Raw genomic sequence first — 16,340 nt, 5'->3', positions numbered from 1 at the left:
CATGACGCTAACATCGATGTGAATGAATGGCGATAACATCGGTATCAATATTATCGCTAATTGGATCGTTCCGCCGCTACTAATTGGCACTCCGTGCATCTGGACAGCAGACGGAACTGAATCGCGGTAGTGGATTCGTGTTCCCCCTCCTAAAGAACTTGACATTGACCACCCGGATGACCTTCGTAATGGAGTCAACCATCTACGCGGCGGTCAGCATTTTTAGAGTGGAATCGCAGTCGGAGATCTGCTGGCCTCAGCATGTGTCAGGCAAAACTCGGCTCTCTGGCATGGCGGTAGCAGCGCTGGGTCATGGTAAGTGATCTTCCCCGATAGCGAGACAAAGTCCCGTCCCCAAAGTCACTGGAGAGCGCGGACGGGCCTTCCCGAAACCGTCAATGAGAAGGAAGCGTGATTATTAGTTGAATTGTCCCAGGAAGTGTTTAAAAACATCATTTTCATTCATCTGGTACTGTTTTCCCTATTTTGTTGGGTTAGCATTGCATTATTTTATTTATTCCATGAAATCTGACATTAAAAAAAATATTTAAAATATTTCCAGTTTATAGTTTTGCATTTGTTTTTTGTTTTATTTCGTCCCTTATTATTTTCTTTCCTTTTTTTAAATGTATTTATTTACCTTTTACGATGCAAATCATTGATGGTGTCGTGATTCACCCTTAATTTGACGACAGTCTGGTCAATGTTAATTCTAGACTGCAGACTTCACATTTGGGTCAATTAGAGGAGCCCAGAGTTCAAAGTCAATGTGGTGAAGATGCATTTAGCCGTTATGCTGCAAGCAAACGGAATAAGCTGTCCAGAAAGGCGAAGGCTGCCCCAAGTGTCAATCAAATTTAAATCCCGGCTAAAAAAAAAAAAACGTTGCTTCAAAGTGGGGCTTTAGGCTAGAGTTAGTGTTCCAGGTGGGGTTGTAAACAAGGGCAAGGATTACGGTGATGTCCATCACATCGTTTTTAATGCAGCCAAGCCACTAACAGAAGATTCCCCTCTTTGCAACGTGTCGATTAAAATGCGTGCAGTGACGCCTGCTGATGCCAACGCTGAGTTGGGACTGCCTTCGTATCTGATTGAAAGGCTTGCAAGTTCCAAACTGGTTGTTCCCAAAAGCTGCTTTTTGAAACATGTCATGATGCTGCAGAATTTGCCATCAGGGCCATGCAGGTTTCCGGGCAGGCTGCCGGAAGGCACACGGGCCCGCTCGCCCACCAGTGAAGGCTTCACCTGCAAACTTTCAAAGAACGTCTTGTCTTCCAAAGGACTTCCCAAGCCGAACGTGGATCGCTCGCATTTCAAGTGCGAGTCCGACTCGAGGTCAATGTCAATGTGTCTCCTCCCCTCGAGACGGGCTGGTATAAACGCATGCTCACCTCCCCTCCCCTCTTCCGTGACTTTTGGCACCCCAGTGCGGTGGAAGCAACGTTTGGACGAGCATGTCCCCCGCGCTGGCCAGGTCGGCTCCCAGCGAGCTCAACCACTGGTGGAGTCAGCTCAAGTTTCGCCTTCACCACAAGAAAGGATGGAACCAGATGCTGGACGAGACCTTCTTGCTGCACACCAAGTGGTAAGACGTTTGTTGCATTCATTAAATAAACAAACAAACAAAAAAAACGGTGGATTTAAAAAGTCTACACACCCCCGTTTAAAAGTGCACCTAATTTTGATCACATACCAACGTATCTATTGATCACACTCATTTTTATATCACAAAAAGCTGGTATTTGAACAGGAGTGCGTTGACTTTTGCAGTACAGTAATCGTATTGCGTCATCATATCTCAGTTGGATTACTGCATCGCCCAAGTTTGTTACTTCCCACCAGAGACGAGCGATGAAGAAAACGAATGAGGAATATTTGATCGGAGGCTAATGTGATGTGGAAACGTTTATCTTCCAGCGTGACCGACATACCTCTTTTCTACGCGGCAAAGAAGAACAGCGCGGGCTGCGTCAAGAAGCTGCTCGGCTGTTCTTCCACCAACCTTTTTGAGAGAGGTACACCCACCCGTCTTGTCTGTCCCGTCCCGTCTGTCCGCCGCTCTGTGGTTGAATCCCAACGTGCCTCGTTGCGGTTCAGGCGCCCTGGGCGAGACGGCGCTCCACGTGGCCGCCATGAACGACAATCTGGACGCGGCGGTGGCCCTGATGGACAGCGCCCCCCAACTCATCAATGAGCCCATGACCTCCGACCTCTTCCAAGGTTAACACACTGTGAAATTAACACCACAGCGTAGTCCGTCACTTAATTCAACACCAGAAAATAGCTTTTTAAAAATCATACTTATCCTTGTCTAAGACATTTGTTACTAGTTACCTGGTTTTTAAACTTAATTTAAAAAAAGAGAAAAATATTATTATTACAGTTCGAGATATGACGTGTTTGACATAAATTACCACAACAGTTTCTTGCTCTGAAACAGCTACCGTACGAACTCTATAGTAGAAAAAAATGTCCCTGTAATCTATTTGTTATACAGATAAATCGAAAGATATATTTGGAGTTAACAGCCAATGGTAATTATAAACATCCTTATTTTGATTCATTTTACTGAATATTTTATTTTACGTGTGATTCTTTGGCAGGAAACGGCACGTTAAAATATGTTTCTTTTCCGATGAGAGCGCTAACACACGCGTACACGCGCATACAAACTCCTGGCACTTTTTTTTTTTTTTTTTTGGGTCTCCCCTGCCTCAGGTGTCACACCTCTCCACATTGCTGTGGTGAATCAAAACTTCGACCTGGTCCATCAACTGGTTAGCCGCGGGGCGGACGTGGCTACGCCCAGAGTCACGGGCCTGTACTTCAGAAAGAGGATCGGTGGACTCATTTACTGTGGTGAGAAATTTTGCACAATTAGGAGGTGTTCATTGACTAAGTAATAACCTCTCCAACAGTGCCAATCGGAACTGAGCTTGATGTAAAGACGTACACTAAATACTTTAAATTGTAATAAAGTATCATTTCTTTGGTATTGTTCAATTAACAACTCGAATGAAATGTTTTCAAAAAATGCGAGTCCTTTTGAGAGATACAGTTTGCCAAAGACAAGAATGAGTCGTAAAAATGTCTTCATTCAGTCCAACAGTAATTGTTCCTCTTGTGCACGAAACAATTATTCAAGACAGAGTCGTTTATTTGAACTAAGTAGGAGGATAACAACGCCCTCGTCCCAATGTCCTCAGGTGAGCACATACTTTCTTTTGCTGCATGCGCCGGCAATGAGGACATCATCTCCATGATCATCGATGCGGGGGCCAGCACCAGGGTCCAAGACTATCGTGGTATTTGAAGTTTTGAAAACAAAGCCCGGCATGCCTGACACGACTTAACTTCTCCCCCTTCGACTCGACTGTCTTTTGTCTTTTTCCCTTGAAAGGCAACACGGTGCTTCACGTTTTAGTCCTGCAGCCCAACAAGACAATTGCATGCCAGGCTATTGACCTAATAATGGCCCGCGATGCAGAGCTGGACCAGTCGGTACCGCTCGACATGGTGCCCAACTCCCGAGGCCTGACGCCGTTTAAACTGGCAGCCAAAGAGGGAAACTCCGTGGTGAGCGCATATGACTCCCAATCTGTTTTGTGGTGTGGGGATGTCGCCAACCACCCTACACACAATTAAAAATATCAGATCGACATTCTGTAATCTACTTGATTATTTGTTTTATCTACATTGGAAACAAACCGAGGGTTGGATTATCTAGCTAGGTTGATTTAAAGTACTCTATAAATACAGTTGAATTGAGCTTGGTAGCTAGCTCGCGCTGCCAGTTGATCTATCCTTCTATCTGGCGTGCTGACTAACCAGCTTGCAAGGTAGCACCGGTATTCTTTCTTTATTTCCATCTATCGACCTATCACTGCCAGTTCTTATGTCCGGCTAACTCGCTAGCCATCTTGAAAGCTAGCGCCGGTATCTGGCTAACTCTGCTGGTTAATCTGTACTTCTTTCTGGCGAGCCGGCTAGCTATCTTGCAAGCCTCTTCCAATCTAGCTAGCTAGCACTGCCAGTTCATCTGTCCTTCTATCTGGCTAGCCGGGGAGCCGTCTTGCAAGTTAGCTCGGGTATCTACGGCTCCTAGTCTCGCCACCGGTTCTGTTTGATAAAATAGGTGAAGCGGACTTTTTTTCACTCCTCTTCGTCTTTGTCAGGCCTTTCAGCACCTGGTGAACAAAAGGCGTTTGGTGCAGTGGGGTCTGGGACCTTTGACCTCTCACCTCTACGATCTGAGCGAGATTGACTCATGGGCAGACAACATGTCAGTGCTGGAGCTCATTGTGGGGAGCCCACAGAAAGAGGTGCAGCTGGGTTTCCATTATTATGGAGTAAAATAGGATGGGGGGGGGGGGTTTGTCTGTTTGTTCTTTTTAATTTGAAGATAATTGTGTTTGGGGAAGCACGAGTAATTGCGTTTTTCTAATGAATTATTTGATGAGATAATCAGTCAAAAACTCCACTCTAAAACTATTAACTGCAGTCCTAAACATTTCTTTTCATTGGCATTGTATTAGGATATTATATTTCAAAATGTATGTTGAGTCTTCTCAGAGCACGTAAATGAGTGAGAAGTATGTCAGACGAATGGATGGTGTCATTCACTATTTTGTGTCTCAAGGCCAGGAGAATACTGGAGGTGACCCCTGTGAGGCAGCTGGTCAGCCTCAAGTGGAACCTATACGGAAAGCATTACTTCAGGTATGCTTTTGAAGTCTTCACCAAGCACCTGCACACTTGTTTCGTGTTGCCTCATACTTGTTCTTTCTGGAAATATCATCTCTGCAGACTCCTGATGGTTTTCTACCTGCTCTACATTGGGATGTTCACATTGTGCTGCATATTTCGCCCCCTAAAGGATGCTCCGGAGAACTACACGTTATCAGATATGGACAAAACCATCCGAGTCCAGAAGACGCTCCGTGTGCGTTGGCAGCTACAAAATACACTGCAGAAGCATCGGCGCATTCATTTTCAACAGCGCTTGCCCTCTTTAGGGTCTATTTCAGGGGAATTGACTATCCTTCTCTCTCTCGTTCTCAGGAGAGTTATGTGACACACGCGGACACCCTGCGTCTGGTCGGAGAGATCATCAGTGTCCTGGGAGCTTTGGTTATCCTGTTGCTGGAAGTATGGCCATTGTGCACTTACAATGGATATAAAAGTCTACACACCACTGCTCAGATGCCAGGTTAACTTCTCGTGATAGAAAAAATAAGGGCGGGACGATTCATTTATCTCCCGATTATACGTGTGATGATCAGATTTACGTATATCACGATTATTTTTTTTGCGATTTAATATCGCAGTTATTGGTATTTTTCTCAAACAATACATTTTTTTCTTGTAACATTTTAAAACAATTCTTCAAAATCTAAACAATACATACTGTATGTTGAATTGTATACTTCGATCAATGCAGCCAGATGAAAGTCGATCACACTTTCTGACATTTATTTCAGAAAGCACCGGATCCAATTTAAACAGCGGTGTGTACACTTTTTTTTGTTTTTATATCCACTGTCCAGACTGTTTATTGCAGACGCTCAACGACACTTTTGCTGTCCATCCCTCTTCCGTGAGATCAGATTCCAGACATCCTGAGGATGGGAGCAAAGCGCTACTTTGGTCAGACGGCACTCGGCGGCCCCTTCCACGTGATCCTGTACGTCGCTGAAATCGCCACCAGAGCTGTCGTCGCATGAGAAGGCACTCGAAATGGATTGTCGATTCTGTTGCAGTGTCAGCTACGCTTGCCTGGTGGTGCTGCTGTGTGTGTTCAGAGCGTGCAGTGTGCGGGGCGAAGCCGAGGTCATGGCCGTGTGTTTGGTGCTGGGCTGGACCAACGTCATGTTCTTCGCGCGCGGCTTTGAAATGCTCGGCCCGTACGTCATTATGATCCAGAAGGTGCGCCCACTCACATTTTCAAAGTGAAAGTGACTTGTTGTGTCTGGCAATCTGGGGGAGGGGGGAGGGGGGAGGGGGGGGCAGGGACAGACTGCCTTCATGAGTAATACATGCATCAAATCAAAATAATACCTGTTAAAAATAAAATAAAATGGGGCCAAACAATAATGTTACTAATTTCAAAGGTATAAAAAAAAATCCTGATACCTGCATGTGTGTGCGTTTTGAATTTATTTGATTTCATAATCTCATCTGACCCAGGATTGAGCTAAATATGAGTGATACTAATTTTGTAATTCGATTTCATAAAAAAAGGGGGGCGTAAAGAACCTCTTATTGTCGAGACAATTTTTTGACTTCCCCTTGAGCATTTTTTTTGCGATTACAGTCTGTGTGGACTCGATGCGGTTTGACTCCTATTTCTTCTTTTCTGACACGGCTGCATTCACATTTCGTGGCACTCACAATCGCATCCTTTGCCTCTTTTCTTCCTAGATTATATTTGGAGACCTGACAAAGTTTATGTGGCTGAGTGTCATTGTACTTCTTGGTTTTTCAGCTTGTGAGTATGCCCATTGCACGCACGCAGCATCCCTCCCAATTGAATACATTTGTGTCAATATTCGATGATCTGTTCATGGGACGAGAGTGTTAAAAAATATTTTGGTAAAATGTCACGACTGTACAGCTTTTCTAGCACTGTCAATTTTCTGGCCCCTCCAAATACTGTTCACGCCAACAGTCACCTAAACCGCCAGCGTCCTCGTCATTCGCCCCCCTCGGGCCACGAACTGTTCCGATAGTTTTACGTAAATGTGAAAAAGCGTTCCCCTCTGTTTTGACTTCTCAGCCCTGTGGATGGTGTACATGACTCAGGAGCCAGACACCATCCCCGCGTATCGCTCCTTCCCCATCACGCTCTTCTCCCAGTTTGAGCTCAGCGTGGGCCTCATCGACCTGCCGGTGGACCACACCTTCAGCACGCCGCCGATCGTGCACGTGCTGCACTGCGCCTTCTCGGTGGTGTCCTACATCCTTCTGCTCAACCTGCTGATCGCCATGATGAGCGACACCCACTGGCGGGTGGCCCAGGAGAGAGACGAGCTCTGGAGGACTCAGGTGAGAGTTGCGGTGAAGGAGCGCATCTGTGCGGAAGGTGAAGCCAAGCCTCGCCCCAAACGGAAAACAAAAACAAAGCTTGCGCTTCACTTCATAACAATGTGGTGTGTGTGGCGTTGTCATGGTAACCACTGTGCAGGTGGTGGCCACGACGCTGATGCTGGAGAGGAGGCTGCCCCGCTGCCTCTGGCCTCGCCTCGGAGTGTGCGGGCTCAGCTACGGCCTGACCGAGCGCTGGTATCTCCGGTAAGTGGTGTTTTGTTCTGTTGTCTTTTTCCAATTGCTTTATCGAGCATCAAGAGCCCAGTACAGGACGAATATGTGAAAAACTGTTGCTCACCCCAGCCTACCTCCATCCCAACTAAGCTTCCTTCTGACCAACCAATCAGAAGATGGAAAAAATGCCGATGTCATTGTGGGCCAGTTAGCTTGGCCCTCCGAGAATGAATTTGAAGTGAGATTGGTTAAAGCGAGAGCCCTGTTGCAAAAATAGTTTTTGTTACGTTCTGATCGGCAGATTAGAATGACGTGGCAACACGGAGGAGATGAAAAGTGACTGGACAATTTTTTTTTTTTTAAATCTAACATTGACATGTTTCAAAGTATATATCATAACCATGCATGCGGTGTAAAATTTTAATCTCTAATGGCATTGTAGCTTCACATTAACGGTATACTCCAAATAATTTCACTGCAGTGTGTTTTATAGTATAATTTAATTATTATTTTTTTTTATAAAAAGTTGATAAGTCTGATACCAATTGATGATTGACCTCTAAAGCATTTGAATGCTCGGTCACAATATCAAAAATATATTTTTAGATCAAGCTCGGTATAACAATGTTCTGTATGCCCGATGGCTGTCTCACTTTACAGAGTCGAGGACAGGAACGACCCCTTGATGCAGAAGATGCGGCGATACATTCAAGTGTTTGCCCGGGAGGACGAAAAGGGGGAGAAGGAGGGAACCCAAAAGGCCGACGCCAACCTCAAGGTCAGACCGAGGAATCGGCGATCCATTTCCGGCTGGAAGTTGATTCGTCAGAGCGCTTTGGGTGCCGACGTGGAGGTGGAGGAGCCCGAGGACGAGCAAGACATCCATTTTGTCTAAACAGAGCTGGTGAATGACTTCACGATCTATCTTTTGATCTTTGCGTGAAAATAGAGTGTCTGATATTGCAAAATATAAAGTGGGAATATATCTTAAGAGGGAAGAAAGTTCTGCACAAATTATTTATTTGACAATCAACCTTTATTGAAGCAAAATCAGAGTGAATCGCACGTCGAGTACTCTTAAGCCACTACATAAAGGCACTTGGAATTGTACTTTAAAATTGATACAGCATTCACTGACTGCCCATCCGAAACTTTATTCAGTCAAGTCACATATTGTACATTAAAAAGAAAAAAAAAACGCAGCACATTAGTTCGGCTGAGCCCATGGGTAATTTTTAATTGTTCTGCCTGTTGTTGTACGGCACCGGCACAGACATTATTTCTTGCAAATAGTTTTTGGACCAATTAATGAAGCTCTATCCAAAGTTAGCAGGATCCAAAATACATCATCAAATGTTTAGTTTTGATTCATTATCAAGGTCTCAAAAATGTTCATTCTTGTGGTTGCAGTTTGTGGCCATGTTCAAATCATGCAAGAGAACTGTTTCTAATATTTGAAGGAAATTTACTGTTTTACCAAAAAAAAAAAAAAAAAAAAAAAAATCAAGCACATGATTATTTATGAATGTCAAATTACTTGCATTCCGAACCAGAAAGGTTAGTTCCGGTGGTTTCACATAGAATTCTTAATGATTGCGAGGCGGTCTACAAAATATTAAGCGGGTAATATCAAAGAAAAGTTGCTAGAATTTGCTGCGGACAATGTACAGTGCTTTATGTCCAACTTGCAGAGCATGGATCATTTAAAAGGCTTTCATTTGCACGCTTGGAAGAACGCTCCTGGCTAACTCCAGTTCAGAGGTGCATCTGACAGATGTAGTATGTGTATGAGCTGCAAGGTGACTTAATCCAGTTCTTCTCGGCAAGCTTGTTGCTGCTCAGAATCCCACAATCTCCCGTTGTCTGGTTGGCTCCCCAGTAGCTACAAACCACAATCAAAACCGTCAACCTTGGTATTATGCGCATAGCTCGCTATCTAGCGAGCTAGCTTGCGTGCTAGCTAGCCAGCTTGACAGCTCACTAGCTAGTCAAGTCAATCCAGCTTTATTGTTAAAAATGCTCCACGTAGAACATACAGCATGGATGAAATGCATTTCCTCGCCACCAGTGTGCAAACATGTAGTGCATGAAAAACACACACAGCTAAAAATAAGGTCAGTGAAAATGAACTGTATAAAAAAAGACAAATATAAAAACAATAAATAGCAATCAACAGACTGTTTAAGTGGATGTCAGATGCTGAGGGGAGTGTCACAGCTAGCATCCCAACTATCAGCTGGCTTGCGAGCTAGCTACCTATCAGTTTGCTTGCTTTCCTATGCAACTATCTCGCGCGCTAGCTATCTTGATAACTTGCTATGTTAGCAATGGTCTCTCTATATCCCCATTCATCTCATTGAACATCACAGTTAAGCCATATTGAATGTTGCACTCTGGTCTTGGCTCCTCTCCAGTTCAAAATCCCGAACGGCATTCAATGGAGATGTAACCCAGCCTTGATAAGACTGTTATTTTATTGTTAGTTTCTGTAGGGTGATGTTTTTTGTGATAGTGCTGTTTCCGAGGGACATGAACGCACCGCAGCGCTCGTTCGCGAGAGAGACGGAGCATTCTCGCAATTTCCCAGGCGGGTCGAAACGAAAGAACGATAAATGAAAACTTGTCCTTGAACCTCTACCTGTGCAAGATAGTAGAGTTGAATCCTGTGGCAATCTTTCTTTTTTTTTCTTTCCAAGGCAAGAGAAGGGTTTAGAAGAGATAACGTTCCTGGTGAGTGTTTTTTTGTTGAATATGTCCGATTAGCATTTCTAGCATTTGATTTGTAACATAAAAAAAACCCAGAAATGAAGTTGGTGAAAATGGAGATTGTTGATATAAGATAGAACTGTGCCGTTATAAAAGAAAGAAAAAGGGATAAACCATTGTACCGACACGTGCGCTCCATAGCAAGTGTATTAGCATCGAGCTAAGCTAACATGCTCACGGCGAATAGCGCTGTGGCCTTCGTTCGAGCCAATTTTACAAAATCGTTATTTTCCCTCGGAAACAGCAGTATCACAAAAAATATCACCCCACAGAAGCTAACAATAAAATAACAGTGAATAGCCACACTTTAGAAACACTGGAATCCAATTCCAGAGTTTTCAATTTAAGAAAACGGGCAAGTACAGATACCACGTATTGGTATACGGCCCTAATTTTAAGCTAATCGGATACTCATGGAAGTTGACGATACCAGCCATTGATGCTTCGTACAAAAAATAATAATAAAAATTCTGACATTGAGCAAGTCCTCCTTGGCAATCGTCGGCGCTGTCCTGCGGCACATTGACGATGGACTGCATGGAGTGTATCATAGCAGACTCACCTCTGTTGCAGCGCGTTGTCGTCGATCCAGGTCCATGTATCATTTGTGCTACGCAGACCGATCCAATATTTACGGCCGTTTCCATTTTGAGTCAGAAAGCTCTGGAATAGTGAGGTCGACAATGTCATTCCAACGACAAGAAGAGCAAATCAATTTGTTCTCAGTGGTACAATGATCGGCGTCACAACCACCTGGACTTTCTGGCTTCTGACCACGGCCAGAGATCCTCCCTCACCAGTACAGTTGTTCTGGCTCTCCTCCCAGCTCAGCCTCAACGTGGACAAGAAGAAACAGGACTGATCCAGTCGCACCCATCTTGGGGGGCACTGCTGGCAGCAGGAACCTAAAGCGGGGTAGTCCAGCGCAAGACATTTTTAAACGATGACCCTTAAGGTGGATATGGAGAAAATGCTTGCCGTCATACTCATCCATCCCACCCACACACTCACATCGCTCTCGATGTTGAGAAGTGAAAGTCCTGCAGTGCTCCACGGTGCAAGTTGGCGATTTCCAGCTCACTGCGTTCACGGGGCAGGCGCTGGATCCAGTTTTCACTAGAGGGGATAGATGTACAATACGTATACACGCGCATCATTTGTGGGAAGAACAATCGTGAACTCCCTTTCTCCTGACTTCCTGTTCCCACAGGAGACAAAGATACACTGTGCTGGATACAACATCACCGATAAACATTACAAGAACTGGGGGAGGAGAAATTCCATTGTAGATACTTTTTCCCAGGCGAGGCACTCCCTCCGGGGGGCGGGGGGGGGTCTCGTTCAACACACCTGATTCAAATGATCAGATCATCAGCAAGCTCTGCGCAAACCTGACATTGAAACTGTTCATTTGAATCAGGTGTGTTGCAACAGGGAGACTTGGAAAACATGCAGGACAGCGGCCCTCCAGGACCTGAGTTTGACACCTATGTCTTAGACCGTTGCTAGTCAGAGGTATGTCATGCTTACCTGCCCCGATCCCCCCGCCCCCAGCGAGAGGAGTTATTGACGATACTCACTTTTCACGAGCACCACAATGATGACCAGCAGCAGCACCAAAGACAACACGGTCAGGATCAAACATGCCACTCGGTAAGGCCTCGTGGCTTCTTGGATCTGTTTGACTGACAGAGTGCGAATATCTCAGAGTTGTAGTTAGTGGCGACATATTCCAAGCCGGCGAAACTTTTTGTGTTGTAATTCTGAAGGCTTCGGAACTGACAAGCTCAGTGAAAAGTTCAAATAAATGCAACTCTTCAACATGACGTTTGTTTGAATATATCCACATTTAATTTTGGTCACTGTTTTAATGAAATGTTATGGATTGCCAAACGGTGTTTCATGTGAGATGAAAAACAAAACCAAAAAAAATCCCATACACATGACTTGAATGGAAATGAAATAAATGATCAAATGCGACTAGCCGGTCAGCCAAATTTTGGCCACACAACAAAATTCCCCAACTTCTGCTTTTGATTCTTTTATCTTAAATGTCAGCAAACACAAAGTTACGTTTTCAAGAATCGAGTTATCAGCCACAGAATCACTGTGATGGAGGCACGTCCGAGAACAGGGGTGTCAAAGTCATTTTTGTCACGGGCCACAGTGTAGTCGCCCTTCACCTTGGAGGGCCATTATGACTGAAACCATATAAAGAAGTCAAGAGTAACCGTTTCTTCAACTATTTAAGTGACTGTAATGAGGGATTTGGGAACAAGAAAATGCTGACAACAGCTCTCATTTATTACATATGATCATTTTAAATTTGGGTGCAGATTTTAGGAAGGGTCATGGAAGTTGACATGCTTGATTGGCTTTGGTGGGCTGATTTGGCCCCCGGGCCTTGAGTTGGACACCTGTGCCCTAGCATGTTCTCAGGCACCCTTGAGCCTTTTTTTTTCCCTTTTTTTATTTTTATTTTTTTTGTGGGGGTGTGTAATGTGCAATTGAGTGTACCTGGTCGTTTAGTTGGTTCTGAAATGTCTGAATAGACATCCTCAGGTGGATTTTTAAGTCCTGCGTAGTCGCCCGGTTCTGCTTCCTCTGCGGCGGCTCAAGCAAAATTAACGGAACAGATTTGACCAGAAACTAGATGGCATTTGTAAATCTAAAATGTTCCCAAACTTAATTAGGGAAAAAAAGAAATACTCAGGCAAATAGTGTGCCGTTACGAGCCCCGATCCAGGGCTAGGTTTTTTTTTCACGCCAGATGAATAACAAAGAAGATACAATCCAGATAACTTGAATGGAAATAAAATATCATTATCTTTTAGCTATGATAATAGCTATTAGCCGGTCAGCCAAATTTTGGCCACGCAACAAAATGCCCCAACTTCTGCTTGTCTTGATATGGGTCTAAATGTAAAAGTAAAGCATTTTCTACTTACGTGTTGGGACCTCAGGAAGTGAGTACAGGTTCCCTTCACCTTTGACTTTCAGCATCGGCTCCTTTGCCGCCATCTCGGCTTCGTGTTGCTTTTTCTTGCCGGCGATCTCGTGCATCTCCATGAGTCCTTTCTTCTCCGCGGTTAACTTTCACTTTCCTTGGAAAAGTACTTGGTGGGGCTGAAGAGCCGAGAAGTTCCGTACCGCTAACTTGTTTTCCCGCGAGTGCAAACGCAACTGATGACAAAGATTCAACAAGGTGTCGGGATGATTTTTTTTTTTTTTTTTAACCTTGAGAATGCGCAAGCGAGGGAGGAAAGCTCCCAAATGTGTCCAATCTTCAGCTGCTTGATGAAGACTGAATACTTCCCCTTCTTGAGATTCGTGATCTTTGTCTTGGGCCGTCCTCAAAAGCTTTGGTCGCCCATGTCAAAGCGAATCCGGGGAAAAGGAAGAAGCGTTGCAACACGATAAGCAGAAATAAACCGCTCATTACCATGTTTGTGTCGTCTTTATTTTCCACCCCCCCCACCCCAAAAAAGAAAAATAATCTATAATTGCGCCATTTATAAAAACAAAACTATGTTCATTAAATACACATGAGAAAGATAAGGGGAGCTTCACTTTTCCATTGCTTTTCTTCCTTTTTTTTTTTTTAAATTTTCATCATCACGAAAGGAACCCAAAACCAAAAAAAGACAGTACAGTAAACATTTAATAATAAATGAAACTGCCACCTTTAGCCTGTTTTACCCACCACGCCATTTACTCCTACATGATTGTAGGCATATTAATCATGGCGTCTTCCTTCTCCCCACTTTCTCGTTGTCGGCAACCCGGAGGCGTGGTGGTCCCTTCAGGCGCCGTAGATGCTCTCGTTGCTGTAGGTCAGGTAGAGAAACAAGTCGTCTTCGTGGTGTTCCTGGAAGGCAACGCAACACGGGTTCAAATTCAGGATCATTATCGAGCTTGCCGATGAACTTATCACTTTGGTACATTTACTAAGGATGGTGTTTATGTTTTTTTTTTTCTTCTTCAACCTAACTTGGGGCAAACACTTATTTTCACATTAGCCAATTGGACCCATTAGAGTTCAATTCGTCCCATGACCAGACGAATCTCAAATCATTTTTCCCCATTGAAATGAATGCAAATGTTATTCAAATCTAGCTCCACAAAAACAGCACCAAAATGTTTTGCTCTGTTCATTTTAAATAGCAATAAAAGTACTCTCCAGGAGAAAATAAAGACATAGGACCGATATTGGAGAAAAACACAAAAATCACTTTTATCGGTCCCATACTGCAAAATTAGGCCGATATTGAAAGCCACATTAAAGTACACACAATGCACAACACCTCAAAGTCCCCGAAACTCTAAAGCCAATTTCAACGATGAATGGCAATAAATAGCTCGGAGCAAGCACGTGCTCACCCTCCTCCCACATTCCAAAAACAAGCATGTTCAGTTCAACAAAGACTCGAAGCTGTCAGACACGCTAACCACTTGCTCGCCGTGCTGCCCCATCAGTGTATTCCAACGTGGAATATAAACAACTGGGCGTCCCATTAATGACACCGCCTTACCTCATAGACTGCAGAGAGAGGAGAGCTGGAGGGCGGCATGGAGTTGTTGACGAAGAAGAAGAGCGCCTCCTCTGGTCTCAACGAGACACGCTGGCGGATGAGAAAACACAACTGGCCCACTGAGAGGGAAACAACAGGAGATGGTCAGCAGAGGCCGTTTCGTGTCATTAGGAAGGAAAGAAGCACGAGAGAGAGAACAGGGGTGGGTACAACAGATTTTTTTCTTTCTAAAAAGGCACAAAACCGCAGAGTGCATGTTAATAGTACCTGTTAAATCTGAGGGTACCAAGTACTTCTTCTTATCCAGTTCGGGAGCACGTGACCTCTGGGCCCTCTCCACGATGATCTGTTCAGGCAAAAAAAACAAACCCAATGAATTCAATAGCTTGTTGTTACCTACAAAATAAAATCCTTTGCTGTCATGCTGACCGGTATCTTGTCAGGATGCTTGGCCCGGACACGCTCTCCTTCCGCTCTCCTCACCTCCAGCGGAACCAAGCGCTGGTACGGACTCGCCATCTGGACACAACGACACCAGTAAAGCCTTGAAGTTGACAGACAAGTGCTTTATTTATTGAGCGAACAAACAAGAAAAGATGACATGACTAAGCAGCGCATTCATTCATCAAGTGACAGATCTGCTGTGAGACGTGAGGCACGTCGGTACATTTTTTGTCTTATTAGTAGTGAGCTGCCGGACAATATGTAGTCAACATTTTGATGTCATGGCGTGCACATGTGTAACGTGCATAAGCTTGTTTAATCTTTTGTGACATTGCGCGGCTCTATTTAGCAATTTAAACACATCACTTATGCTTGTGTTTGTTCACTGCATGGTGGCTCAAACATTTGAAATGTCAAAATACAGTTGACCTCATTCAACCAACATCTGACATTCTGGACGCCACCAATGTATTTTTTTAATTTAGAATATGAAGCCACATGGCACAAGAATGCATGCTCAGTTAATATTTACGACCTTTTATTCGTCCTCTAAAATCGTCTCTACGATACACCTCTACGACGATTTTATATCAATTTTTCTTTTTTAAACCTTTCGCTGACTGTAATGTGTTTTTCGGATGTGGGCGGGGCAAAAGCAGTAAACAATAACAGCTCGATGCAGTTTTTTCATCCCCAAGCGGTTCAGCTACTTATCGCGTTTTTGGCCTGCAGGTTAAGTCACATGGTCGGAATGCAGCTAAAAAAAAAAAAAAAGTAAAAAGAACGGCCGTTGAGAAACAACAATGTCATGTCTCGTGACGTCAAAACTGCCGCGTTGTACTTGACAGCTGACTTGGCTTGTCTGCTTGCTTCAACAGCCGAATTCCGATAAACAATCTATCTGACAAGTTTACTTCTATTTGTCTCCATTGTGGTGACGTGTATAGGGCACAGGGATGTTAACACGAACCAACCCGCCGCTAACGTTGCTCAAAGGACCTTATGTAGCAATACCGAGTGGTGTTTTCTCGTTTGTTTACGCACCTTTCAAGATAGCTTAAAGACGGTTCGACTTAATTTCAGACCACGGCCAAAATCCCCGCTTGTTTATGGCGTCAGCAAATCAATTATCATGGAAAAACGGATTGCGCTCAAATGAACCTTTTCGAGAACTCCGGAGTCCAAAGATGTCGACTGTCTACGCTACAACATCAATAAAGCTCGGTCCCGCCCACCGTATTTCTGACCAATCAGAGATGGTCTTGTTGATTGAGAGTAAAGCCAGACCATTCAGAATACACAACTGGAGACCCTGCTGTGATTTCATTGGTGAACGGT

The 16,340-nt window shown here is 44.3% G+C and overlaps 3 protein-coding genes across 8 annotated transcripts; 1 reads left to right on the top strand and 2 right to left on the bottom strand.

The window, feature by feature from the left end:
* The first annotated feature begins 1,239 nt into the window (after window positions 1–1,239).
* On the top strand, window positions 1,240–11,852 carry trpv6 (transient receptor potential cation channel, subfamily V, member 6). Of its 2 annotated transcripts, none has more exons than XM_086114064.1 (17): window positions 1,240–1,335; window positions 1,428–1,585; window positions 1,918–2,015; window positions 2,098–2,220; window positions 2,719–2,859; window positions 3,207–3,305; window positions 3,401–3,576; window positions 4,176–4,322; window positions 4,640–4,719; window positions 4,807–4,942; window positions 5,062–5,148; window positions 5,607–5,683; window positions 5,760–5,925; window positions 6,421–6,487; window positions 6,776–7,044; window positions 7,184–7,290; window positions 7,921–8,251. In XM_086114064.1, exons 2-17 carry the CDS (start codon window positions 1,455–1,457, stop codon window positions 8,153–8,155), a joined length of 2,139 nt encoding a protein of 712 aa, XP_085970190.1. In that variant the 5' UTR covers window positions 1,240–1,335; window positions 1,428–1,454; the 3' UTR covers window positions 8,156–8,251. The 2 variants fall into 2 exon arrangements, with proteins under 2 accessions (XP_085970190.1, XP_085970191.1); XM_086114065.1 differs by adding an exon at window positions 11,237–11,852 and having other exon boundaries at window positions 1,256–1,585; window positions 7,921–8,164.
* Window positions 8,275–13,404, bottom strand: LOC147204302 (C-type lectin domain family 9 member A). Of its 3 annotated transcripts, none has more exons than XM_086114068.1 (7): window positions 12,975–13,404; window positions 12,544–12,639; window positions 11,607–11,711; window positions 11,038–11,142; window positions 10,780–10,931; window positions 10,589–10,689; window positions 8,275–9,142 (listed from the first exon to the last, which is right to left on the bottom strand). In XM_086114068.1, the coding sequence occupies exons 1-7, from the start codon at window positions 13,093–13,095 to the stop codon at window positions 9,016–9,018; spliced, it is 807 nt and encodes a 268-aa protein (XP_085970194.1). In that variant the 5' UTR covers window positions 13,096–13,404; the 3' UTR covers window positions 8,275–9,015. The 3 variants fall into 3 exon arrangements, with proteins under 3 accessions (XP_085970194.1, XP_085970195.1, XP_085970196.1); XM_086114069.1 differs by having other exon boundaries at window positions 12,544–12,630; window positions 12,975–13,403; XM_086114070.1 differs by lacking the exon at window positions 12,544–12,639 and having other exon boundaries at window positions 12,975–13,402.
* A 265-nt stretch (window positions 13,405–13,669) lies between these two features.
* LOC147204301 (gamma-aminobutyric acid receptor-associated protein-like 1) lies at window positions 13,670–16,247 on the bottom strand. 3 transcript variants are annotated; one of them, XM_086114073.1, is made up of 5 exons: window positions 16,164–16,247; window positions 14,988–15,077; window positions 14,826–14,904; window positions 14,559–14,677; window positions 13,670–13,894 (listed from the first exon to the last, which is right to left on the bottom strand). In XM_086114073.1, exons 2-5 carry the CDS (start codon window positions 15,075–15,077, stop codon window positions 13,829–13,831), a joined length of 354 nt encoding a protein of 117 aa, XP_085970199.1. In that variant the 5' UTR covers window positions 16,164–16,247; the 3' UTR covers window positions 13,670–13,828. The 3 variants fall into 3 exon arrangements, with proteins under 3 accessions (XP_085970199.1, XP_085970197.1, XP_085970198.1); XM_086114071.1 differs by having other exon boundaries at window positions 16,047–16,209; XM_086114072.1 differs by having other exon boundaries at window positions 14,988–15,102; window positions 16,047–16,198.
* Between the last annotated feature and the right edge of the window lie 93 nt (window positions 16,248–16,340).

Source organism: Hippocampus guttulatus, chromosome 6, assembly GCF_054856545.1.
Source record: "Hippocampus guttulatus isolate MCC_2025c chromosome 6, RoL_Hgut_1.0, whole genome shotgun sequence".
Taxonomy (NCBI): domain Eukaryota; kingdom Metazoa; phylum Chordata; class Actinopteri; order Syngnathiformes; family Syngnathidae; genus Hippocampus; species Hippocampus guttulatus.
Note: the sequence above shows the minus strand (reverse complement) of the source record. Positions and strands in the feature narration are given on the sequence as shown.